At 42.2% G+C, this 26,492-nt stretch overlaps 1 protein-coding gene across 1 annotated transcript; it reads left to right on the top strand.

Annotated features, from left to right (window-relative positions):
• Window positions 1-26,492, top strand: PGM3 (phosphoglucomutase 3). Its single transcript, XM_061427310.1, has 13 exons — window positions 1-100; window positions 1,622-1,827; window positions 3,185-3,369; window positions 4,728-4,795; window positions 9,710-9,843; window positions 11,202-11,397; window positions 12,800-12,957; window positions 14,286-14,369; window positions 21,169-21,267; window positions 22,713-22,826; window positions 23,875-23,997; window positions 24,833-25,006; window positions 26,038-26,492. Exons 2-13 carry the CDS (start codon window positions 1,624-1,626, stop codon window positions 26,125-26,127), a joined length of 1,629 nt encoding a protein of 542 aa, XP_061283294.1. The 5' UTR covers window positions 1-100; window positions 1,622-1,623; the 3' UTR covers window positions 26,128-26,492.

Below are 26,492 nucleotides of genomic sequence, written 5' to 3'. Positions count from 1 at the left end.
AGAGCCACGTCTTCGGATTCTCAGCGCCGCAGTCTGTTCCCGGCGCTGCGGCGAGGAAGGTGGTCGGCGCGGTGAGGGTGAGGGGAGTGTCTTAGCGGAGGTGAGCGGGGCCCCGAGGCTTGGCGGCGAGAACGGGACGTTGCGGTGGGCGGGCGTTTGGCCACCCGAGAGGCTAGTGGGCCGGCTGGCGGACTGAACTGCGGGCCGCGAGGGACACGCCTACTCGTCCTCGGGCTGGGGAGCGGGCTGGAGGCTTGGGCCCGAGGGTCGAGCTGGGGAAAGGGGTCTCGTCCATCACCTCAGTGCGGGCCTCAAGGCTGGGTGCCAGGAAGCGTGGGCAGATTCGGGGGCGAGGAGGAAGGGGAACTAACCAGGTGCTGAAGGTTGAATAGAGGGAAGGGGATCGTTCTTAGCTTTTTTGAGTGGTGACAGTTTGGACTTGACAATACTTTCGATAAAAAGTCTTTGCATACTCATCAAAAGTAGTTTTAGGACATAAAACTCTTGAAATGACGGAAGCATTTTATCTTGACTTTTTTCTTTTTTTTAAAGACTTGTGGACGAAACAGATTTACGCCCTTATGAATAATTATGGTATATTGCCAACTGGTCAGTTTTTAATGAAATGTCTTCATGCTTGAAAAATAGATTTGATCACTCTGGGTCAAACTAAATTAGCTTCCTAAATGCCAGTTTTTTCCAGCTGAACAAAAACATTTAACTGTTCATTGAAGTAATGAAGGACAATAAAGAAAACAAGGAAGCCTAGTGGGCTACAGGCTGACCTTTGACTTTAAAATTAAACGTAAAAGGAAGATGTTGCTTGTTTCAGAGCTTAATTTAGAAGGGCATCAGGATCCTCCCTTATGAAAATACAAAAATCCACCCCATGGTGTATGTGGAGGTCTGGGCAGTCTTGGAGAGGAGGCTTTTCCCCTTTGCTTTTCCTTTGGGAATCAGTCTCTGTAGCCTGGGAGGAATAGCAGAACTTCACAGATTTCCCATATATTTTGCATATGCAGCTTAGATCCACCTGAGAATGTGACTTTAGGCCTCAGTCCATCAGCAGCTCCCCATGTAAAATTTAGGTTGGGTAAGCTAGACCCAGAATTAAGTTTTCCCATTTATAAAATGAGATGATCCCTGATCATGTAGGATTTTGTGAATCGTAAATGGTCATATGTGTGGATTTATTTCTAGGTGCTCTTGTTCTGTTCCATTGATCTGTCTTTTTTATACCAAGGCCATACTGTTTTGATTACTGTAGCTCTGTAGTGTACTTTGAAATCAGGGAGTGTGGTGCCTGTTCTTCTCAAGAGTGCTTTGATTATTCAGCATCTTTTGTTGTGCTGTGGAATCTTCATTTTACTTGGGAGTGGACTGTTTAAAAGTTTGCCTTGTGTCCAGGAATTGCTGGGGACAACCTGATTTCTGTCCTGAAGTGGACAAAACAGGTAATGCTAACCCACGAATCTTTCTACTGTTCTTCCCTCTCAAACATAGGCTTCTTTGGGGAGGATCAGAAGGAGGCAGATATGTTAGTTTGGGATAACAGGTTTTGAAGCAAATGGTCCTTGGAAGATTTCTTATTATACCTGAAAAATATTCCTTGATTTTGCAGACATGGATTTAGATGCTGTTACAAAGCAGTCAGTGTTACATGCCAAGCCTGACGGGCTCATTCTTCAATATGGGACTGCTGGATTTCGAACGAAAGCAGAACACCTTGATCATGTCATGTTTCGAATGGGATTATTAGCTGTCCTGAGGTCAAAGCAGACAAAATCTACCATAGGAGTCATGGTAACAGCGTCACACAATCCTGAGGTAATGCATTTAGTGCTCCAATAAGACAAGCTTTTATTTCCAAGACCAAACCTTAGTTTCTGAGCACTTTGACCCCAATTCAAATTCTGATTCTAGTACTTCGCTTTTTCCTTGTTCTATGCCTTTGTTTTTGAACAAGCACTTTTCTTAACAAGTGGTCATTTAGCTCACAACTCTAACAGTTGTGGAGAGAGTGAAATGAGACAGTCATTTTTTGGATTGTGTCCATGTTGAGAAATAACACAATGGCCTTATAACTTAGTTGTATTGAGACAGCATCAGTAATAAAAAGTGTTGCCTCTGTTAATGTGGCAGAGACTTGAAGAGATTGGAGGCAAGCTGGGGGAGGGGAGATGACAAGTTTTTGAAAAGACTTAGCACACTTTTAAAATTTTCAGACAGGTCTTCTATAGCTAGGGAATAGTCTCCTGTTCTGAGTGAACAGCTGGACGTGTGACTTCAGGGATCCAGAAGTGAACATTGGACTTGATTGATCAGGCCCGATGAGTCTAGGGTTTATGACAATCGAGTTTTTTTTAAAGTATTCCTCTGATGCAACTTAACTATCTTATTCTGTACTGGCCTATAACTCACTAAAACATTGTTTAAATAATATGCTTCTGTTCTGTTGCTAGGACACAAGACTTTTGCCTTTGTAGCTAAATCAGCAGGTTAGTGAGGGATCCTAACCTCTTCCTCTCACACCCGCCCCCACCGAAAAACAAGAGGATGTTGCTTATTCAGCTTCTAAATGTGGATTGTTATAAATGTGTTAACTGTTTAAATGTCTAAATCACCACACTTGCTTAATGATTTGTAGGCAGAACCCCACGTTTATTAATTCCAGAAGCACTTCTTAAAACAATTTTGAGCTCTGGCCTTCCAGTGTGTTCTTTTGAGTGCAGCCACAGGGAGAAGGATCTCCAGGGACCCTGGTTCTGCTGCAGTTGTGCCTCATCAGTTAATTGATGGTGAATGCACAGGTGACAGCCTTTTAAAAGGCTAGGGGGGCACAGCAGCTGTTGGGTGTAAGAGTCAGATAGATGATGTTTTAACATCAGCACTGACACTTCCTAGCCGTATGAACATAAGCAGATTACTTGCTCTGAATCTCGGTTTTCTCAGAGATTGGAGTAACCATAGGAGGATTAGTTAGATTGATGACATGTGTCGTGAGGATTCACTGAGGTGAGGTATGTACAATACCTGGTCCAGCACCTGGCCTTCAGTCATGGTCACCAGTGAAACTGCCCAGCCGTCACTGTCTTTTGTTTGGGGAGAAACAGCTTGGGTTTGCTTCCTCACCCTCATGACTGCACAGATGACTTATTACTTTTTATTTTTATTTTTTTTTTAGGAGGACAATGGTGTAAAATTGGTGGATCCTTTGGGTGAAATGTTGGCAGCATCCTGGGAGGAGCATGCTACCTGCTTGGCAAACGCTGAGGAACAACAGTTGCCGAGAGTGCTGGTGGACATCAGTGAGAAGGCAGCCGTGGATCTGCACCAAGATGCCTTCGTGGTGATCGGTAGAGATACCAGGTGCACATCAGAGCCATGGGGAAAGCTGATTTTTGAATGCCACATAAATGGTTGTATCAGTTTTAGCACCCGAGACAAATGGAAAGAGTCAAGTGGAATGGAACCACCCTGAGAGGTTCCTCCTGGTCTTTTCAGTAGGACGTAGGAGTGAAGTCACTGCTACAGCTTGGGCTTGGTGTCCGAGCCCCAACTCTCAAGCTTACTGCACGAGTTGAGCAAGTCACTTAACCTTTTGGAGCCTACCTTTGCTTACCTGTAGTGTTGATGGTGAGCCTGCCTCATGCAGGACTTCCTGAGGATTGCATAGGGTAATATAGGCAATACACCTGTTTCCTGGCACAAGACAGGCACTTGCCAAATGTCTCCTATCCCTTTATTTCTGTAGGTTTGCGCCTTTCCCCTGTAGAGTAAGAACATGTGATTATTATTTAACTATGTTTAGAGATTATACCCTGTGTTATTGTTGGCTCACACGTCATTTTCCTCTGCTAGAGTTCATTGGAAAGTGTTAACCATCTATATTATTTCTACATGTTTGTCACATTTAGCAGCTCTTGCCTTCTTTCACAGAGAAGTGTTACTTTAAAATGTTAGATTAAAAGTGTACTTTGAAACAGAAGCATTCTCTTTAGCATAAGATCTGATTCTAGCCAGAGATTTGTTCTAAAGTAAATTTCTACTCAGTCTCCAATGCCTTACCATTTTGCCCTTACCCATTAAGTGTTTTACCCTTAACGTGTTACCACGGATTGTCGATTTGGCTTTATGTTCTGAAGCAGATACCATCTCACGGTAAATCCATCCACATGTGTTTTCCTCTCACCTGTTTACTAGTTTAAATGATATAGAAAATCTTGTTCTGTAAAGCAGGTATGTATATTGATCTTTATTTTCAGATAGAAAAATAACTTACTCTGACTTTTTAACATGAAAACTAGATTCTGTATTCTTGGTGGTTTAACACCTAGCCTTGGCTTACGCACGCTCTGTGTGTATTTACCATTACTGTTTTCAAGCAGTAAGTGTGGTTTTACCGTCAAACTTGAAAAAGTGCTCGAGTGTAGGAGTAATTAGTGTTACAGTTAGATTAGTGTTAAAGTTTATATCTATTTCCTAAATTCATTTAAAAGGCGAAGCTCTTTCCAAGAAGCATATTGAGAAAGGCTACTGGAAAATGCTTACACTTTACCCATATATTTCTTTTCATAGTTTTTGGGCTATGCAGGTTTCATTTAGTTTGAATACAGTGGACTTATTATTCTGAAATTTGTAATCCAGAATTTCTGCGTTTGCTTTTAGAACTTGCAGCTCAGTTGGTCTTGGATTAGATGTAATATTTTCTTCCTTTTCTTTCCTAGGCCTAGCAGTGAGAGACTTTCACAGTCTGTAATAGATGGCGTGACAGTTTTAGGAGGTCAATTCTATGGTATGTACTTGTTCTGATTTGTAAATTAATCTTTAAAAAAAAATCTCAAAGTGAATACATAATTTAATTTAGAAAAGTTTGAAAATAAAATTAAAGTGAACTTATAGATATAAGCTACTAGCATTTTAAGTTAAAAGTTAAAAAAATTTTTTTTCTGGTCATTCGTGTTATATTTTACCTGTAGGAGATTATCTGTAGGCAGTGCTGATCTTAAACAACTTCCTTTAGTGAGGCTGAACATACTGATACAAAAACCCTTGAAGTTACTTGAAAAACTCATTCTGGGGAGTTCTTATTACTATCAGGCAGGTATTCTCTAATAACTGATCACGTTTGGAGTCAGTGTGACAAATAATGATGAAAAATACCTTTGACAGACTTGTAATCATGATTTTTAAGTTTTGACAGATGATCTTTCCTATTTTACCAAGTGAAGAATTAAATGCAACGAAACAGGCTGGAATCCTCTTCTCACACTGGTTGTGCATCTTGTGAATGCAGTGACTCCACTAGGCTTGGAGGTGAATTTTCCTAGTGTCAGATCTCTCTCATTTAAAAGTATCTTCTCTTGATCCTCTCAACCTCCTATGTGTTCCCTCAATTCCCAGTTAACCCGGCCTCTTCCAGACTCGCCTGGTTTGCTTCTCTATTTGCTCTTCTGATTATAAGAAGCCTGTTGGCAGTGAATCCCCATCCTTGCCCCTCCAGGGAAATGTCTGTCCCAACACTCATCTGCTAGGAAGCAGAAATTCACCTGGGGCCTGGGCCTCCCCAGGGACTGTTTGGTTAAGCTGCCGGACCCTGTACCTGCACAAGTGCTTGTCTAGAGAGAGGACTTGTGGCTTTTGTCAGATACTCAAAGGGATCTGTGACCTAAGAATAACTCTCAGAACTTACATTTTAATTTTTGTATTTCAGTTGATCTCTTGGCAGCTATCCACGCTGTGAACTCTCCCTTTTTTTCCCTACTTCCTTGACTTTGTTACTCCATGTTGTCCTGTTTGCAGGATCCTCTTCTGTCTCTCCTAATATGGGCTTTGCTCACTTCTTGCTTTCATTCTGCCTCATTTCTAAATGAGCATCCTTGCTGCCATAGCTCCAGCTGCAAATATTGTTTTATTCATTCATTCATTAGTTCATTGGACAGTTTTGACTACCTGCTACGTAGAACCCTCCAGGAGTCTGTTTCATGGCATAGCTCAGCCTATAGTAAGAAACCCATTTTGGATCATAACATGGGTCTAATGTGCTTGTGTGAATAACTGAAACAGAATTTTCAGAGAACAGTACTTACCATCCTCCATGACATGTGTTCATCTGTTTCATTAAAATAATGGAGAAATGCTGACCGGGTCTCACTAAGTAGATTCCATGACCTGTTGTCAGGGTTTTTTTTTTTTTTAAATAATTTAAAAAAGAAATTCTTTTCAGTTACACTGGGTCTTCGTTGCTGCGTGCGGGCTTTCTCTAGTTGCAGCGAGCGGGGGCTGCTCTCTAGCTGCGACATGCGGGCTTCTCAATGCGGCGCCTTCTCCTGTTGCCGAGCATAGGCTCAAGGCCCTCAGGCTTCGGTAGTCGCGGCTCTCGGGCTCAGTTGCCCCGTGGCATGTGGACTCCTCCTTGACCATCCCCTGCGTTGGCAGGTGGGCTCCCAACCACACACCACCAGGGATGTCCAGCAGGTGGATTTTAAAGCACTGGTCTGAGTCATGTTTCCACGTAGGTGGCTGCCCACTCCCCCAGGTTCCCCCTGTCCCAATTCGTGTTCTTTCTGCCATCCACAGAATGAATGGTTGACCTTTCCAGCTCTGTCATTCTAACTCTAGAACCATCACTCTTCTAGTGTTTGAACCTAGGAAAATTTGAGAATGATTTAAAAACAAACAAACATCTTTTGTTCATTGCTCTCTTCCACTTAGTGTATTTCAGGAAATCAAAGGTGGTTGATGTGGCTGCAAGCTCAGGGAGACTGGGAGAAGCTACTAGAAGATAAGGTTAGGGAGGTGAGTAGGGGCCGGGTCATTCTAAGCCTTACAGGTCATGAGGAGAATTGGGATTTTACTTTCAGTATAGTGGGAGTCCACTGAAGGAGTTTATGCCAGCGAATGGGATCACATTTTCACTTTAAGCCAGTCCCTTTGGCTGTGGTTTAGAGGAGGGAGTCGGTCATCGGAAAGGAAGATAAACCAGCTAGGAGACTATGTAGTAAATTCATGCAAGACTTGCTAGTGAGAAAAATGGGAAAAGGTGAAATTAGTAATGAATTTAAAGGATTTCTGTGACTCATGGTGAGGTTAGAGGTGTGAAGAATAGCTGCTAGGTTTCTGGGTTGATCTGTTGAATGGATGGTGATGTTTTTATTGAGTCACTGTCATTTAGTAAATGTTTATTTTGTAATTTTGATTCTGGTCACAAAATCCACTTGTTTCAGCCTTCAGTGTGTGTCTCTGGACTTTTGTTTGTCTCTCCTTCTGCACTGCCGCTGAGCTGGTCTGAGCTTTTACCCACTTTTTTTCTTAAAGCTCTTCCACCTTCTCCCATCTAATCCTTATACCAGAGCCAAATATCTGTTTCACAGCTGCAGTGCTCAAGAACCCAAAGTGACCGTTTGCCTTCCGCCCAGACTCTTGTGCTTGGCTTTGAAGACCATTGACAAGTTTTGTCACACTGTATTTATTGGATCCTGGTCCACTTTTGCTGTTTCTCTTGCTTCTTACTCGTAGTCCCTTTCTTGTGTGTTTAGCTATTTTTGACTATAAGCTGTTTGTTTTCTGGGAGAATTATCTGTGGGACATTTTTGAGGTTTACGATGAAGGTGTATCGCCCTGGCAGGGTTTAGTGTTTGCATCTGCTCGGGGTACTACCCGGCTGGCGGGTGATAAGGTTCTTTGATGACAGCATTCTTCTGGATCCCTGTGGTTATGTGCCTCTGAGCTGGGGGTCCCTGGAGGCCTGTACTTGTGATGACAGCTCTTCAGGAATAGACTTTCCCCTCTGCCCTGTTTGGTGCCAAGTCAGCTTTCTGGGGAGTAGGCCCTGGGGGCTTACTCACTTCTGACTCTGTCTTGCCCTGAAGAATTGTTGTTTAGTTGCCAAGTTGTGTCCAACTCTTTTGCAACCCCATAGACTGTAGGCCGCCAGGCTCCTCTGTCCTTTGGGTCTTCCAAGCAAGAATTCTGGAGTGGGCTGCCGTTTCCTCCTCCAGGGATCAAACCTGTGTCTCCCGCATTCTAGGCAGACGCTTTACCGTCTGAGCTACCATTTGTATATAGTAGTGTGTATATGTTAATCCCAACCTCTTAATTTATCCCTCCCCTCCATGTTTTTCCCCTTTGGTACAATAAGATTGTTTTTGAAGTCAGAGAGTCTATTTCTGTTTTGTAAATAAGTTCATTTGTTTCATTTTTTGAATTCCACATATGAGTGACATCATATGATACTTGTCTTTGGCTTATTCCTAGTATGATAATCTCTAGGGCCATCCATGTTGCTGTAAACAGCATCATTCAGCCTTCTTTACGGCTGAGTAATAACCCATTGTAATATGTACTGCATCTTCTTTAGGCATTCCTCTGTCAGTGGACATCTAGTTTGCTTCGTGTCTTGACTGTTGTAAATATTGTAAATAGTGCTGCAGTGAACCTTGGGGATGTGTAATGTGAATTCTGGTTTGAAGAACAGGCCTTTAGGGCTTCAGGCACTTGAAAGCCTGTTCTGCCGGGTTGCACGTCTTAGATCAGCATGGACCTTCTACACAGAGAACCATTGCTCAACTCCTAGTTTAGAGAAGTGCCCTCAGAGCAAAACGGGCTTCTCTTATCTTGCATCCTGGAATTCTCACTTAACTCTGGCCTAACTGGTATTGCAGTTCTTTTTGAAAAGAGATAAAAGTCTTTTATCTTTCATTTTCGGTTGTTTTTAAAAGGAAGGTTCATCTGAATTACATAGTTTATAATGTTATGAAAATAGAACTCAGTTATTACTTTTGTACATTGCCAGTGATCTGTACCAAATGACTGGTTCAGCTGTCATTAGTAGTTCATATTTCTTTTAGAACTGAGTATGTGTCCAGCGTGTGCCTCTTCCACCACCAAACAGTTCATTCTGACTCCATCCACCTGGCAGCCACATCTTACGCGTGCAGGGCTCAGTGCCTCAAACCTTGCCCCTCCCCGCCTTCAGATGCTGCCACCTGGGCTCCTGACCACCCTCTCCTTGGGCCGATTAATTTGTTCAGATAGGCACATAGAACTCAGGGAAGCATTTTACTTCCTAGAGTACCAGTTTATTATAAGGAGTGTAACCCAGGAATGGCCAGATGGTAGAGATTTATGTGGGGAGGGGCGTGGAGCGTCAGTGCTCCCTGGGCACCCCAGTGTCCACTGGCTCCCCATCCTGGAACCCCATCCTTCAGGGTTTTTATGGAGGCCTCCTTACATGGGCATGGCTGCTTAGATCTTTGGTGTTTGAACTCAATCTCTTGTCCCTCCTTTCTTCCCTCCCTGGAGCTTGGGAGGAGGTTGGAGGAGGGCAGGGAGGACTATAAGTTTCAGTTCTTTAATCCTGTGGTTGGTTCCTAGGCAACCAGCTGCCACCCCTAAAGTTTCTAAGGGCCTTCTGAAAGTTACCTCATTAGCATAACAAAAGATGCCTTTCTGTGGATGCTCTGCCGGAAATGGAGACAGATCAAATGAATGATTCTTAGTATAAATCACAGTATCACAGCATGACCTGTAGTTTTAATGACTTCAGTGGATGTTTATGCATATTTCTGGGTGGTTTAAAACTTAGCGTTTCTTGTATTTTCTGAGATGTCTTTTTTTAAAGAGGATTTATGACCCTGAAATTGACACAGTATGAGTCTTCAACTTTGTTAAGAACTATGTGAAATGGCTTTTTGCGTTTCTGTGACAGATTATGGCTTGCTGACGACGCCCCAGCTGCACTACATGGTCTTCTGTCGAAACAGCAACGGCCAGTATGGAAAGGCAACCGTCGAGGGTTACTATCAGAAACTGTCCTTGGCCTTTGTGGAACTTACCAAACAGGTCAGAATCTCTCCAGTGTGGTTAGGGTTTGAGCAGTTGCCTAAAAGAACATCAGTTGAACAGTTTATTTAAACAGTTTGTTTATTGTCACTTTTTTCCCCCCAAATTTGGCCTGTCTCCTTTTTCTTTCCAGGGCTCTGCAAGGTCTGGCCCTTGTACCCAGCTAACTCTGTGTTGGCATTTACTTGGCAAGGCACATAGTATGTTCTTGTTACCAACCAGGGTTCTTGGCCTCCTTAATCCGTAGAAATTGGTAAGAGGCCAGACAAATTCAGGCAGGGCTTTGTTGGGGCCTGTGCTGCAGCAGAAGGGAGCAAAACCCACAGATTCACTTGCTTGCTGAGGGGAGGCCAAGGTGGTTCCTTACACTGGAGGGAAGAGGCATGTCCAGGGTTCTGGCGAGAGGAGGGCTTAGGTGGTTTGTCCACCCCTTAGCTGGTGTTGCCTGCAGGGGCATGCACAGTGCCTGCTTTTGCTCCCGGCTCTTCAAAAGTAGCAGTTGAGTCTTTTTGGATGGTTTTCGTATCTCGTTGTCCATAATTTGCCCCAACTGCATGCATGCAGTTATTTTCAGTCCCTCTTCTCTTTGTATTTTGTTGCTGGAGGAGACTTTGTCCAGGTGCAAGCGCTGCAGCAAAGGGTCTCAAGTGCCAGCCTGTCTCATTTTGAGCTCACTGGGGGAGAAGCGTGACGAACTTGCCGTTTTCATAAGTGTTCATGCAGATGAATTTGCTCTTAGAATTACTGTAGGTGCTGTTGGCGTCATACTGGAAGCATCTACTGTTAAGAAAATTTGTCTTCAAGGTGTATTAGCTTCCTAAACCTGAACAAAGATTTGAGGGGTATAATTCACTTGATCAGCCAATATTGAGCATATGTTATTGTCAGGAATTGTTGACCAAAACCAAGTCCTTGCTCTCATAGAACTTATATTTTGGGCTGAGGGTGGGTAGGAGAGGAGATTGCCGGGAAAAAACCCACTTGCCCGGTGGTGGCATACACTATGAAGAGAATGACAGATATTATTGCTGCTCATTCATCTGTATACTCGTGCCCACATTTGAGTGACTGCTATGGAATACAGACTAATAAGGGACCCTGCTAAATTATAATAAAGCTTCATTTCTGTAATTTATTTGGTCTGTAAAACTTTTCCAATTTCTGTGACCAAAAAATGGTGTTTTAAAATCTTACTTGGGTGTTTTACAGTTTTCATATGAACATGTGTACCCTTCTGTTTCCTGGCTTAAAATAGACATATTAACTGAAATAATGGAAGCTGTTTCCATATGCATACCTGTGCTTTATGCTTCACTTTGGTATCTTGAAATTGTTCTTCCATTTCTTTTCCTTTTCAGGCCTTCTGCCGTGGAGATGACCACAGAACACTTAAGGTTGACTGTGCAAACGGCATAGGGGCCCTGAAGCTGGCAGAAATGAAACACTACTTCTCCCCGGGGCTGTCAGTTCAGCTGTTCAACGATGGGACCAAAGGGAAACTCAATCATTTATGTGGGGCCGACTTTGTGAAAAGTCATCAGAAACCTCCACAGGGTATGCGAAAAATGTGTTTTTAGAGCTCTGTCTGAAACCAGTCACTCAAACAGAGGTGGCAAAGAGAGAGTTGTGCAGCTGTCCTGGCCCTGCTGCTCTTAGACATCTGGGCCTCGTCCGCTTGCCGTTGCCATGCAATGACATGCAGAACACGGCTGCTCTCGGCCCTGAGAGTCTTGTGACTCTCCACAGGGGGCGGGAAATCTGGTGGAAAAAGCAAAATCAGGACGTGGGATTTTAGAGCACTGATTCTTAAGCTTTAGCAGACATAAGAATCACCTGGAAGGCTGGTGAGCACATAGATTTCCTGGGCTCTACCCTAGGGGGTCAGATTATGTAGGTCTCGGGTGGTTTGTCCATCTGCTGCTGTCCGTCTGTTGTGGTAAAGGAACAGTCATGTTATCTAAAATCTGATGTGACCGTTGCTCAGGTTCAGTAAACTATGCAAGTTACACAAGACATTAACTCACTGGTTGTAATATTTTGCTCTGAAATACCAGTGTTTCTTGTTACTGATATAAACAAATGAAAATCACTTTTTTTCAGGATTAAAGTATATACCGTATCTGCTGCTGATTATTTTGTATATAAGGATCGGCATTGTATGTAGTACAAGGGAAATTGAATTCAGTTTAATACCTATAGCTTTCAAAGCACTATGTGGGAATCTGTGTTGCCAAACCACTGGCTTGTAGAAGGGAATTTTATTTTAGTATCATATAGGGTTTCAGCTTAGATAGATTTTAAGTGCTCTTTTTTCACTTAGCTGTGAAAGAATTTACTGTGTAAAAATACTAGTAAACCTGTTTACTATTTAAAGGTTAAGATACTGGTTTTATTTGGAAGGGTGTTTATGTTTTATTTCCATTTAAATGAATTCTCTTCCCTTGATTTTGAAACAGTTATCTCCATTCATGTTCAAAAACAAAATATGCTTATGTAGAGCCTCAGACAGGAGGAATGATCAGGATTTTCCTCATTGACAAAATACTCCAGTTACTTATATTTGATTATACCCTCTGCTTGGTCACTAAGGATAGAAATGGTTCTTTGTCTGTAGGTGCAAAGACAGTTTTTCCTTTTAACTGGGCTTCAGTTCACAAATTGGGAGAAACTTTGTTCAGCTGAAATTTGAGTTTTTTAAATCTTAAGGACAGGCTCACTTTTTACCTAGCACATGTTTAATATTGCTGAAGTCCTGGAAGGATAATTTTAAACACCTCTTGAAAAGTCATAGTGGGCATGTTTCTGTATAACACAGAGGGTCATTTATAATCAATACTTAATGGAAAAAAAAATTTCCCTCTGTAACTAGTGTGAGAGAAAAACCTAAAACTTTTTACATTAAATTTTATCCCCCTTTCTTAGACTGAAATGTGTTTTGATTTATTCTCTGTGCTAGGAATTGAAATGAGGGCCAATGAAAGATGCTGCTCCTTCGATGGAGATGCAGACAGGATCGTTTACTACTACCATGATGCAGACGGTCAGTTTCATCTCATAGACGGAGACAAGATAGCCACCCTCATTAGCAGTTTCCTCAAAGAGCTCCTGTTGGAGGTACGGTGTTGGGGCTGACCACCCTTTCAAACAAGACTCACTGAGGAAATTGTTCCGTATCAGGCAGTTGCTTGAATGTCTCAGAGGCATGATTCGTGGGGAGTTCCTCACATCTATGGCCAGAAAATACAAAAAGAAATGGTCATTCCTGTCATTTCAGTGTTAGGGCTCTGGTTTTGGAACCCAGAGGGAGTAGTCTTTTCTCTTTTGGCAGAGAGCTTCATGATTTGGAGCTTTACAAAGTTCTGGTTTCTTCATAGCTGCCTTTTTTCTTTTTTGGCCTAACTGTGGGGCATGTGGTATCTTAGCTCCCCAACCAGGGATTGAACCCACACCCTCTGCAGTGGAATCGTGAAGTCTTAACGGCTGGACCACCAGGGAAGTTGGTAACTGATATTTTAACGAGAGGTTCACAAACATCATTTCCCAGAGCCTTGAGTTTATATAAAGAGTCTCCTCTGAGGGATTTATTTACTATGATTATGATAACCTTAGTGACGTGAGGTTTATTATATTATGCTCATTTGGAAATCTCAGATTACCTTTAAGTATAAAATGTAATGATAATTATCATAATATGGAAAAGGTATACTTTAAGAATTCAGTGTGTATTTTTATTAAAAACTGAAGAGATCAAGAAATGACAGGTTTCTCTAAAAAGGATTCTTTAGCAACCGAGATGTCCTTCATAGGTGAATAAACTTTGGTTCATCCAGACAAAGGAGTATTATTCAATGGTAAAAAAAAGCTATCAAACCGTGGAAAGACACGGAGGAAATGTGAATGCATATTTCTAAGGGAAATAAGTCAAACTGAAAGGGCTCTGTATATCACTATGGGTCCAACTATAGGATATTGTGCAAAAAAAAACCGAAAACACAAACTATGGTGACAGTTAGAAGATCAGTGGTTTCAAGGGGGTGGGGAGAAATGAATGCTGAAGGATAAATAGATGGAGCACAGAGGATGTTTTAGGGCTCAAAATATTCTACATACTATAAGCATGGAAACGTGTTCTTATACATTTGTCCAAACCTGCAGAATATACAGCACTAAGAATGAATCCTAATGTAATCTGTGGAGTAATATAAAGGAAAATCCGGTGATTAAAAAGAATTCCTTGCAGAATTGCTTTAAATAATACTCAAAAAAGTACTTAGGTTTTTTCCTGGCATACATGTAAATTTTCCGTGAGTTGTTTATTGCATAAACTAAGTGATGGCCCAACTGGCCAATATTTTTTTCATCCTTTAGAACTCTGTTTATAGGTTTGCTTTTGTAGGGTCTTAGCCTTTGATGGCAAGGTAATTGTCCTTGTTTTTGTCTAGATTGGAGATGGTTTGAGTCTCGGTGTTGTACAAACTGCATATGCCAATGGAAGTTCAACACGGTACCTGGAAGAAGTTATGAAGGTATTGAACACTTTCCAATTTTTGGTAGCTTCTTCATCATTACCTAAAGTGAGGTATTTCTGTGAGGAAAATAATGCCCTCATAAAAATGAATAGATTAAAATGCATGGAACTGAGCTGTTGTTTACCTAAGGGTAGAAAGTGAAAGTGTTAGTCGCTCAGTCGTGTCTGACTCTCTGCAACTCCATGGGCAGTAGCCTGCCAGGCTCCTGTGTCCATAGGATTCTTCACGCAAGAATACTGGAGTGAGTTGCCATTCCCTTCTGCAGGGCATCTTCCTGACCCAGGGATTGAACCCAGGTCTCCTGCTTTGCAGGCAGATTCTTTACTGTCTGAACCACTAGAGAAACTGAACTTAAAGGTAACTAGAAATCAAACAAAATTAAAGAAAAAATTAAATTGTCCCTAATGCAGAAAAAGAGACTTTCCTTCCTCCCTTTTCCTAGAGTGTTTCTTTTAGCAAACTTATGTTTTCTCTGTCCTTTTGTAATGTCAGTCTTTTGAAAGGCAAAATAGGCCAGTTTTAGTTAAGGTTTTTCTATAAGGGCCTAGAGTACCTCTTTGAAACATAAACATCAAGGAAGGTAGCATCCCAACACTTAGCCTCCTCAGAGTTTGACCACCTTACCACTTAGAGCTGGGCACCCATCTGTTTGACAGAGAGATGTGAGAAATTGTATCATTCCTTTGGAGAAGGGCAATTAGCCAAGCCCAGTGGCCACAGCTTTCGGACAGACCCTCGTAGCTCAGATGGTAAAAGAATCTGCCTGCAATGCAGCAAACCCAGGTTCGATTCCTGGGATGGAAAGATCCCCTGGAGAAAGAAATGGCAACCCATTCTGGTATTCTTGCCCAGAAAATTCCATGGACAGAGGAACCTGGTGGGCTACAGTCCACAGGATCGCAAACAGTTGGACACAACTGAGTGATTAATATGCACGCACACGCATGACAAAAGGTACTGCAGTCTTCCTGAGAGGTAGACCTGTTTGGTAGATAGACTGCCATGGGGTTTTGTAGGGGGAGAGACTGGGCTCAACTCCTGATACAACAAGGAAAAGTGGAGATTTTATAGCCAAGGAATAGGATATGGGGGCAGGGAGCGGGTTGGTGAATGGAAAATTGCCAAGAGGAACCTCAGGGAGGGTTCTGGCTAAACCAGCCTAACAGGACTTCTGTTGATGGCAGGCCTGGGTGGTCAGATGGTACGGGGTAGGGACTTTGGGCTGATATGGAGGGTAGGGGATTCCAGCTAAAGTGATTGAGCGAAAGATTCTTTGTAAAACTGGGTCCTTGGAGACATGGCTGAGGACAGGACCTGTTCAGGCCCAAAAGAGCCTGACTCTCATGTGGTTGAGGAGAGCTCTTGGTCACGAGATATCTTGAGGTGAGTAAAAGGGTGGGATTGCTTTCTGTCTTTGCAGTCTCTTTCCAGGGGTCCCTAATCTTCAGGATCTAGTGCCGCGATCTGAGATGGAGTGGCTGTGATGTCAGTAATAGAAAATGCACAATAAGTGTAATGCACTTGAATCATCCCGAAACCATTTCCGGCCCCCAGGTCTGTGGAGAAATCGTCTTCCACAAAACTGGCCCCTGGTACTGAAAAGGTTGGGGGCCGCTGTCCTAGAGGATTGCCTGTGATGTGCATCACAGTCTGGCTTATTGCTTATTCAGTAACAGAACTTGTCTTACTCTTCTGTGGAGATGTTTTGTGGGTTGGTAGGAGATTTTGTTTCTAATCATTTCCCCAGCATCCACCAGGTGACTCTCCCTTGTACCTCCCACCTGCTTTAAGAATCAGAGGCTGCAGGACCCAAATTGGGTCTGCAGAAAGTAATTCTTTCTCTCCCTGGCTAGTGTGATATTTTCCAACGTCAGTGTTATTCCTTGTCAGATTCCTGCATTTCACTAGTTTTTGTGGCCATCCCATTCTTTTTAAAGCAGGAATGGCAGTCAGGTTCCTTTCGGATCTGGATAGAAGTGAATGAGTCCAGCAGCTGGGCACAGACTTGGAGGTGTGGCCAGGCCAGCTGCTGTCACCTTTGGTCAGAGTCTTCAGGAGAAGCCAAAAATCTGTGTGAATTTCTTACCTTTGAAGTCTTGGCAGCAGCTGATTCAGCATTTAAAAGAAATGGTTAGGCCACATGAAACATGTCTGGAGGTGACTAGCTGGTGTCCTGACTTAAATATATGGTTACGGTAAATATATGCCTTAAATATATTATATATATATATATATATCAAGGGACTCCATCTGGGGCCCACTTGCCTGCCTTTCACAGAGATTCTTGGTGTTTGGGTTATTCTGTATTTTCTTAATTTGTGTCTCAAAAATGGCTTTTATAGTAAGATGCCCTGTTGAGGAAACTGAACATTGGTAACTTCCTTCTCAACACATTCTCTTGTAGATTTAATATTTTTAGCCCTAGCCATTCATGAGGTCTCCTAAACCCAATAAAATGCCAGGCCCGTCTGAGCTTGCTCTTTTGCAGTTTTGCTGCTGTCTTTCCTTAACCATTCTCTTGCAGATCCATCCGAGACTTGCTGCCCACTGTTAGTACTCCAGTCACTGATTTCTTACTAGGAGTAGCCATAGAAACCACCTAACCTAAGCCAGAGCTTAGCAAACAGTGGGCTCTGGGCCACATTGAACCTGCCGGCTGTTTCTAGTTTCATGGGAATACAGCCATGCTTTTGTTTTCATATGGTCTTGTGACTGCTTTCTCACTACAGAGACAGAATCAGGCAGTAGTGATGGAGACCACGTGGCCTACAAAGCCTGAAATATCAGTTATCTCTTTATAGTAAAAGCTGGAAGACCCTGATTTTAAGCCATTCTCCACACTGTAGCTAAACAGCTTTCTGAAACGATCAGATCAGGTTACTCCCCCAGTTGGAATCTTTCATTATAAGGGGCCCCTCAGCTCTCTCACGCTGCTTTACCCTGGAGTGTGTACTCTTGCTGTGCAGTCGCTCCCCCACAGGGACACTTAGGCTTTGTATTTTCATTGCTTAATCTCACTAGACTAAGTTCCCTTAGTCTAGGAGCTTTGTTCCCTACGATGGTAGGTGGTGGTGGTTCAGTTCCTAAGCCATGTCTGACTCTTTGCGACCCTGTGGACTGTAGCTCACCAGGCTTCCCTGTCCTTCACCATCTCCCAGAGTTTGCTTAAACTCATGTCCATTGACGTGGTGATACCATCCAACTATTTCATCCTCTGTCGCCCCCTTCTCTCCTGCCCTCAGTCTTTCCCAGCATCAGGGTCTTTTCCAGTCAGCCAACTCTTCTCATCAAGGGGCCAAAGTGCTGGACCTTCAGTTTCCGCATCAGTCCCTTCAGTGAATATTCAGATTGATTTCCTTTAAGATTGACTGGTTGGATCTCCTTGCTGTCCACGGGACTCTCAAGAGTCTTCTCTAGCACCACAGTTCGAAAGCATCAGTTCTTTGGTGCTCAGCCTTCTTTATGGTCCAACTCTCACATCTGTATGTAACTACTGGAAGAACCATAGCTTTGACTACACAGACTTTTTCTCAGCAAAGTGATGTCTCTGCTTTGGAATATGCTGTCTAGGTTTTTCATAGCTTTTCTTCTAAGGAGAGAATATCTTTTAATTTCATGGCTACAGTCACCGTCTGCAGTGATTTTGGAGCCCAAGAAAAGAGAATCTGTCAGTGTTTCCATTTTCCCCCCATCTGTTTGTCATGAAGTGATGAAATTGCATGCCATGATTTTTTTTTTCCCCAGACTTTTTATTGAAGGATAATTGCTTTACAGATTTTTGCTGTTTTCTGTCAAACCTCCACCCTGAATCAGCCATAGGTATACATATATCCCCTCCTTTGGAACCTCCCTCCCATCTCTCTCCCCATCCCACCCTGCTAGGCTGATACAGAGCCCCTGTTTGAGTTTCCTGAGCCATACAGCAAATTCTCGTTGGCTATCTACTTTACATATGGTAATATAAGTTTCCATGTTACTCTTTCCATACGTCTCACCCTCTCCTCCCCTCTCCCCGTGCCCGTAAGTCTATTCTCTATGTCTGTTTCTCCATTGCTGTCCTGTAAGCAAATTCTTCAAGACCATTTTTCTAGATTCCATATGTATGCATTAGAATACAATATTTATCTTTCTCTTTCTGACTTACTTCACTTTGTATAATAGGTTCTAGGTTCACCCACCTCATTAGAAGTGACTCAAAGGTATTCCTTTTTATGGCTGGATAATATTCCATCGTGTGTATGTACCACGACTACTTTATCCATTCATCCGTTGATGGACATCTAGGTTGCTTCCATGTTCTAACTATTGTAAACAGTGCTGCAATGAACAATGGGATACATGTGTCCTTTGCAATTTTGGTTCCCTCAGGGTATAGGCAGAGGTTTATAACAACAACAAAAAATGTGAGGGGAAAAAAAAAGCTCAAAAGCTTAATTAGATTTCATCATGCCAATAAAATGGACAACAGAGGCGGGGGGTGGCGGGGAAGGAAAGACAAAATCCAAAAGAAACTACAGAATAAGTCAAAGCATAAGAATACTAAATGTTTTTCTTGAGTCACTGCTGTCCTTTCCTTTGCTGGGAGTCACAGCCCACCTCACCTCCCTAGGATGCCCTCCCACACTATGCTGACCTCTGGAGCTTCTGTGGGGCAGCTCAGATTCTAATCTGGTCCTACTCCTCTGTGTCCTTGCCTCCAGTGTCCACAGCCATCAGAACTAGTGCTTTTTCTTACGTGGGAGCTCTCAGTGTCCTTTTATATATTCCATGGACACGGAGTATGCCTAGTTGATCGTTTGGATTTAATCAGCAGCTTGTACAGCTGGTGGGAAGGTTTAGGGTCTTCTTCCTTAGACACACTGCCCCTGGGTTTCAGTTGTGGTTTTATTTCCACCTCTGCATGTTTGGGTCGTCCACTGGGATTTGCTTCTGAGGCTGTCCTGGAGGACTTGGGTTTGCCCCATGAGGGCCAGGTGTGTGTGGAGGTGGTACAGCTGCTTGGGTCACAGGGGTTCTGGCAGCACCAGGTACTCAGGAGAGTTGGCAGCTAGGGCAGCAGGAAATACAGTGCTCTAGAAGGGTATGGCAACCAGTATTGGCCAATATGCTCCAATATTGCCTGGAGAACCCCCCTCCCTGATAGAGAAGCTTGGCATACCACAGTCTACAGGGTCGCAAAGGATTGGGCACAACTGAAGCGACCCTGCACCCAAGACACAAAAGATTTATTTTGCCTGTGGCACTGTCCCAGTGTGAGTTGAGTGTGAAGGTGGTGCAACTGCTTGGCTGGCAGGAACCCTGGTGGTGTAAAATGTGCAGGGACATGGACTGCCTCCACTGCAGGAGTTACGGCCCTCAGTCTTTTTTCAAGCCTTTTGTAGCTGGCTATCAGAAGGCCTCTTTGGCCAGTTTTTCTCTGTAGCTCTGCCCGTTCAGGCACTTAGAGGGCTCTCTTGCCTGGGGTCCTTCTCTGTTGTTGGGCAAGTCAGGCACATAGAGGGGGGCCCCCTGGGTGGGGTCCTACTCTGTAGTTCAGTGCATCAGGCATTTGACGGGCCAGCCTCTCTATTGTTCAGCTGCTGATGCTGACATGTCGGGGGAGAGAGGGCCCCCACGCGTGCCTCAGCAGTATCGCCTTGCTTCCATGGCTGCCTGGCTTTCTTCCACAGGCATTTCCCACCACAGTCTCCTCCCTCACATCCCCTCGATCCATCTCTCCGCAGTCCACAGCAGCGCTTGCCCTGAGATTGCTCCACAATCCCTAAACTCCAGCTGCCAGCCATTGTGCCTTCCAGGAGACCTGGGTCCCTGTCTGGGGTATGTATGGCTTTGGCAAGGACTGTCTGATTCTCATTCCATTTAGGCTGTGACAGATCAGCTATTTCACTCAGCCTTAATGTTTCTCCTCTGACTCAAGACAGTTCCCCCACCTGCCGAGGGCAGGTCCAGTCTTAATAACACTCCTGTTTTTCCCCCTAGTTCCTTCGTCCTACTGAGTTTTGCGTGGTTCTGTATATTCTTTTCCACTGGTCAGGTACTCCTGTCTGCTCTCAGCTGGTGTTCTGCGTGCACTTCCGTGTCTGAAGGTGTAGTCCTGATGTATCCGTGGAGAGATGTACTCTACGTCCACCTACTCCTCTGCCATCTTGTTCTCTCCCATGATCTTTTTTGAATGTTGAGTTTTAAGCCAGCTTTTCACTCCTCTTTCACCCTCATCAAGAGGCTCTTTAGTTTCTCTCTGCTTTCTGCCATTAGAATGGTATCATCTGTGTATCTGAGGTTGTTGATACTTCTCCCGGCAGTCTTGATTCCAGCTTGTGATTCTTCTAGCCCGGCATTTCGCTGATACATACTCTGCATATAAATTATATAAGCAGGGGGACAATATACAGCCTTGATGTACTCCTTTCCTAATTTTGAACCAGTCTGTTGTTCCATATCTGGTTCACTGTTTTTTCTTGACCTGCATACAGGTTTCTCAGGAGGCAGGTAACGTGGTCTGATATTCCCATCTTTTTAAGAATTTTCTGCAGGTGCTTGTGATCTACAAAGAATTTTCCAAATTTGCTGGTATATTGAGTGCAGCACCTTAACAGTATCATCTTTTAGGATTTTAAATGGCTCACCTGGAATTCCGTTACCTCCACTAGCTCTGTTCCTATATTTCCTAAGGCCAACTTGACTTCCCACTCCAGGATGTCTGGCTCAAGGTGAGTGACCACACCATCGAGGCTGGAAGTACACAGTAAATATCTGCTGATTAACTGCTGCTGTTTTATAAATATGTGTGTTTCAGGTACCTGTCTACTGTACTAAAACTGGTGTTAAACATTTGCACCACAAAGCTCAAGAGTTTGACATTGGTGTTTATTTTGAAGCAAATGGGCACGGCACAGTAAGTTCTCATAAATGATGATCTGCCTTTAGCCTGCACTTTTTTTTTTTAAAAGATGGAATTCTGTACCTAGTTAGTAATAGGTAATATTCCACTTTGTTGAAATGATTGGGATGGTGATAGAAATGATTTAGCTGATATTTTATGTTCTGTGAAACCGTGGCTCTCTTTTAGATTGTAATGATCTTCCTTTGAATGTGAAGAGATAATACTAATTTGTTCCTATAATATATATATTTTCTTTGAAAATAAGTAGGTCTTAATTCCCCTGCAACTGGCAATTTATACATCATTTAAAAATTTTCTTCAAAAGTGTTAGGTTGAGGACTAACTTATAAGCAACTAGAACTGAGTTTAAAGTAATTTGCAATAGGCATATAAAATTTTTTATGACTCTTAGCAGAGGAAGAATCAAAGTTTGAGATATAATTTGCATATCCTGATACTCACCATTTTAACATACATTAATAAGTCTGTAGTATGTTCATAAGGTTCAGAAATTTTCTTTATTATGTTTTTTAATATCTAGCCTCGTTTCATAAATGGATTTGAGATGGTTAACAGAAAATGTTATCTAGGTCAGATAATTCTCATTAATTCAAAATTAGCTTGAATAGGCCATGACTATAAGAGGAAAAATAGTAAGTTACTAGAAAATGTAATTGAAATATAACTTCAGTGATCTTATGCAGGGTTGGTAAATGCTTTTGAACTAGTAAATATTTTAGTTTTCACAGGCCATAAGGTTTGTTGCATCTGCTCAGATCTCTAGTGAAGAGTGTAAATGAAGGGGAGTGGCCATGGTTCCAGAAAACAAGTGACCAGTGCAGCTTAAGTTACCAACAACCTTTGTTTCATGGAGTGGCCGAATGCGCTGTGCTGCTCCTTTTCGGTATTGGGCCTCTGAAGGCACTCAAGTCATGTGTGGGCAAGCAACTCAAAGTGGCGGGAATCCTGAGCAGCATGATGTATATTATATTTAATATCCATGGCACTGTTTGCCATCGTGTAATATGTATGACGAACCTCTTTTCTACTTTTGCTTAGCTTATGTCGTTAAAAATTAAGAAAACTGTACTAATGGCAATGAATTAGATTCTTCAAAGTAGAATGGATACAGGTCAGGCTTAAGGAAGCTGGTTGCCCAGAACTGGTTTAGCTGGCTGACAGTAACATCATACACCCACCATGTACATTCATTCACCTTTGCCAGGGTGATTATTTTCTTGGTAATCTTCACATTTTGGTAACCAATTTTATAATCCTGTAATACATTCTGAGTTCTGATTTGATCTTAATTTCATATATTCTACAGCTGCCATTTTTATCTCCTTGGTTTCTCCAGATTCACTGAGAGTTTCAAAAGTAGTTTAGTTGGGATGATGGTACTTACGACTGGGGCATGGTTAGTGTTTGGTGATTTTTTTGGTATGCTTTTATTGTAGGTACTGTTTAGTAAAGCTGCTGAAACAAAGATAAAACAACTAGCAAAAGAATCAGAAGATGAGAAAAGGAAAGCTGCCAAGATGCTTGAAAATATAATTGACTTGTTTAACCAGGTGAGAACTGTGGGGGGATGGTGGACTCTTGGTTGTGCTGTGCTTTGTCGCTTGGTTGTCTCTGACTCTTTGTGACCTCGTGGACTGTAGCCCGTCAGGCTCCTGTCCATGGGGATTCTCCAGGCAAAGAGTACTGGAGTGGCTTGCCATGCCCTCCTCCAGGACTCTTGGTTACTTACACAGTCAGAAGGTAGACAGGGTCATGTACTGCATCAGACACTGAAGTGGAAAAGTTGTGGCAGCTTCCTTGCAGCTGTGTAGATTTATACGGAAGTGCAGTGACAGAACATTCATGTGCTTCAGATTTTCAAGTAATGATTAGTTTACAGCTGAGGTCAACAGATTCAGCTATGAAGTATATCTGTGAGGCTAAATATATATACACACACACACATATATGTTTTGAAACCAACCTTGTCAAGGGAATTCAGAAAAAAGTCTCTGATGAAGCACATCTGTGGGTCAGATGATTGGGACTGGAGTGGAGACTCTGGCAGTGGGAGAGCAAAGCGTAGGTCAGTGGAAAGCGATAGAACTTAAGTCTTGCACATATTGGGCAGTTCATATACCTCAGTGTGTAATCCTTGCATAACAGGAAGCGTCGTCGGCATAACTCCCGTTTTATAAATGAAGAAACAGACTTAAAGAGTTACTCAGTGGCAGAGTATGGCAGAGTATCCAACTTTAGGTGTGTTTTACCACCAAAAGCTCCACTTTACCATGCGTGAGGCCTTCCACCATCATGGCATAATATCTCAGAAGGGATCTAGTAATAAATAAAATGTTGATTCAGAATGTTAATGTTGGAACCTTCAGAGTTATCCAGCCTAACCTCACTTTACCTATGAGCAAGGAGATTAAAGGCAGGCTGGTATTAGTATTCTCTATAGTCCTTTTACTGTTGCCTTCCATACAGGTCTGTCCCTTGCGTAGTTCATTTATCCACCCCAGTCAGTCATGCAGCATGGGGGGAGGAGGCAGCCAGGACATGGTTTTCTGACAGAAGACATTCGTATCAACGCCATGCTCGTGTTCTCGCATTTTGCAGACAATTGGTGATGCTATTTCTGACATGCTGGTGATTGAGGCCATCTTGGCTCTGAAGGCCCTGACCGTGCAGCAGTGGGACGCTCTCTATACAGACCTTCCAAACAGACAGCTCAAAGTTAAGGTGTGAGCCAGATCACTCCCTTTCTAAAAATTAACTAAAATAAGTTCATTCTACACGTATGTATTGTATAGAAAAGATTGCATTTTCTCACATCTTTAAAAACTACAGAATCTCTCTTAACCATTCTACTGTTATTTAGAAGTATTTGGTTTCCAACTTTATTATAAATATGTATCACTTTAAAAGATTTTATTATTTAAATTTTAAAGATGTGAGGAGAGAACAAAATAATGAACCCCCTTTACACTAGCTTCAACTAGTATCTTCCACATCCCCAATATTATTTTGAAGCAAGCCCTGGGTAGCTTGTTGGTTCAAGTGTGGATGTCTCCTTCCTCTGCATTATTCTTGGTTCACATAGTACTTCCGGAGGCTAGATGCTGAGAAGTAGAATCTGGGCTGCAAGGGCCAGAATTTTTAAAGGCATTTTAGATAAACTGCTGATTGTTTTCTATATGGATATATACCAGATTACACATTTACCAACAGACATTTTTGAGAGACAGATATTGAATCCAGAGTTCACAGAAATGACTGCTGATTGTTCAGTTTTTTTTTTTTAAGGAGATTTTTATGATCCCCTTTTTAAAAAATACCTAAGATTATTTGATCAATGACTAAGCCATATAGTACTGGCCATTATTTCAGTAGTGACTATAAGACAGTCTGTGGTGATCTATCTCAGTACTATACTTTGTGGTACAATCAGCTGAAATGTAGGTCTGTTCCTGTTGACATGAAATAGCCATAATCTTTTAGTGGGAATTACGTTGAATGGGTTAAGCTTCTGAAAGGGAGTATGATATAGAAAAAAACATGAAATGCTTGTGCCTAGGTTGCAGACAGGCAAGTCATTAGCACCACAGATGCTGAAAGACAAGTAGTTAAACCTCCGGGACTCCAGGAGGCCATCAATGACCTGGTGAAGAAGTACAGGCTTTCTCGCGCTTTTGTCCGGCCCTCTGGTACAGAAGACATAGTCAGAGTCTACGCAGAAGCAGACTCGCAGGTAAGCTGAGACAGGAAGGAGGAATGTGCAGTGAGAATCTAAAGAGGTGGAGGAGGGTAGCAGGAAAGAAAACTATTTTAATGGTATTGGAATCTCTAATGTTCAAGATTTATGGAGCCTTTTTTCTTCAGTAGTAGTTACAAAGTTGACTAAAACTCCCCCAGATATTCTTCTTGTAATGTATTCTATATTTCCAAAAGGGTCGTATTTCTAACTGCTCTAAGAATACTACTTAGTGTACCAATACATACTTAGTTTGACACACAGTAATTAAGCTTATGCATCCTAAAGTGGAATATACTTTTTTCCTTCATTTAAAAACATCCTATTGCTTCATGAAAATGACTTACTTTGAGGTTCATTTCTAAACTCACTGATACTGCACCCATGCTGCCTGAAATTTGTCCTTGTGTCTAGGCTTTCAATTTGGTTTTCAAAAATTTTCCTTTAAATGACTGCCTCAGATAAAAAAACACTTAAGTCTCTGACCTATCAAGAAAAGAGACGCACACAGCAAGGCTAAATTACAGGGGGGTGACCAGAGCCTCAATAAAAGATCTTTTCAATTTATATAGTAGCTGATAGCTTTTTTGCAGAAATTCAGGCCATTATAGAATGTAGTAAATAAATATATCCCTGGTGCATGAGGAAAGGATAACTGGGGCCTCAACTGTTACTTCCTCTTTTGGTCAATTGTGGCTTTCTTGCCACTAACAACTTACTGCCTAAAGAGTCAGTAACTCTTCACACTATTACTGACTGGAGACGTATTATTATGTCTTTTCTTACTGAATTTATTCAGAGTTTTAACATGATAAATCAGATTATAAAATAAACTTACCTGATTTAGAAGAATGTGACTTGTTTTCCACTTATCTATTGTAATTTGTTACTGAAAGATGAAAAAAAGTTGTTCTCATTTGAATTATTTGTTAGTGAAACAAAATTGGAAAGCTTCCTCCCCAGGAGTTGCAAGTAACCTGGTAGCTGCTATGTCTTTTTCATCTAATATCCTTTTATGTCACTTGCAGGAAAACACAGACAGCCTTGCATATGAAGTGAGCTTGGCAGTATTTCAGCTGGCTGGAGGAATTGGAGAAAGACCTCAACGAGGTTTCTGAGGACAATTTTTATATTCTTTAGAAACCAGAACTTTTTAAAAAAACTTTTTTAAAAAAGTTCCTACAGAATAATATTACTGCCACTGTTGTGACAGGTTCATAATAATGTTTACAGTGTACCTTACTGGATTGTTTCTAGGTCTGATTATTTTTCTTAAACACTACCAGAATCATTCTTTAGAAATAGGTAAGCCTTATATTTGTTAAGTTTCATTTTTTAAAATAAAACTAAATTCACCTGTAATATTAATCACACTAATGTAAAATACTGGAGCTCAAGTATATGATTCCGTCATTAACTTTATAACATATGCAAGGAAAAATTCATGAAGGCTGCTAGAAAATTAAAGCTTATTTATTACCAA

The sequence above is a fragment of the Bos javanicus genome, chromosome 9, assembly GCF_032452875.1.
Source record: "Bos javanicus breed banteng chromosome 9, ARS-OSU_banteng_1.0, whole genome shotgun sequence".
NCBI lineage: Eukaryota > Metazoa > Chordata > Mammalia > Artiodactyla > Bovidae > Bos > Bos javanicus.
The sequence above is the reverse complement of the archived record's forward strand: the minus strand, read 5'-3'. Positions and strand labels throughout refer to the sequence as shown.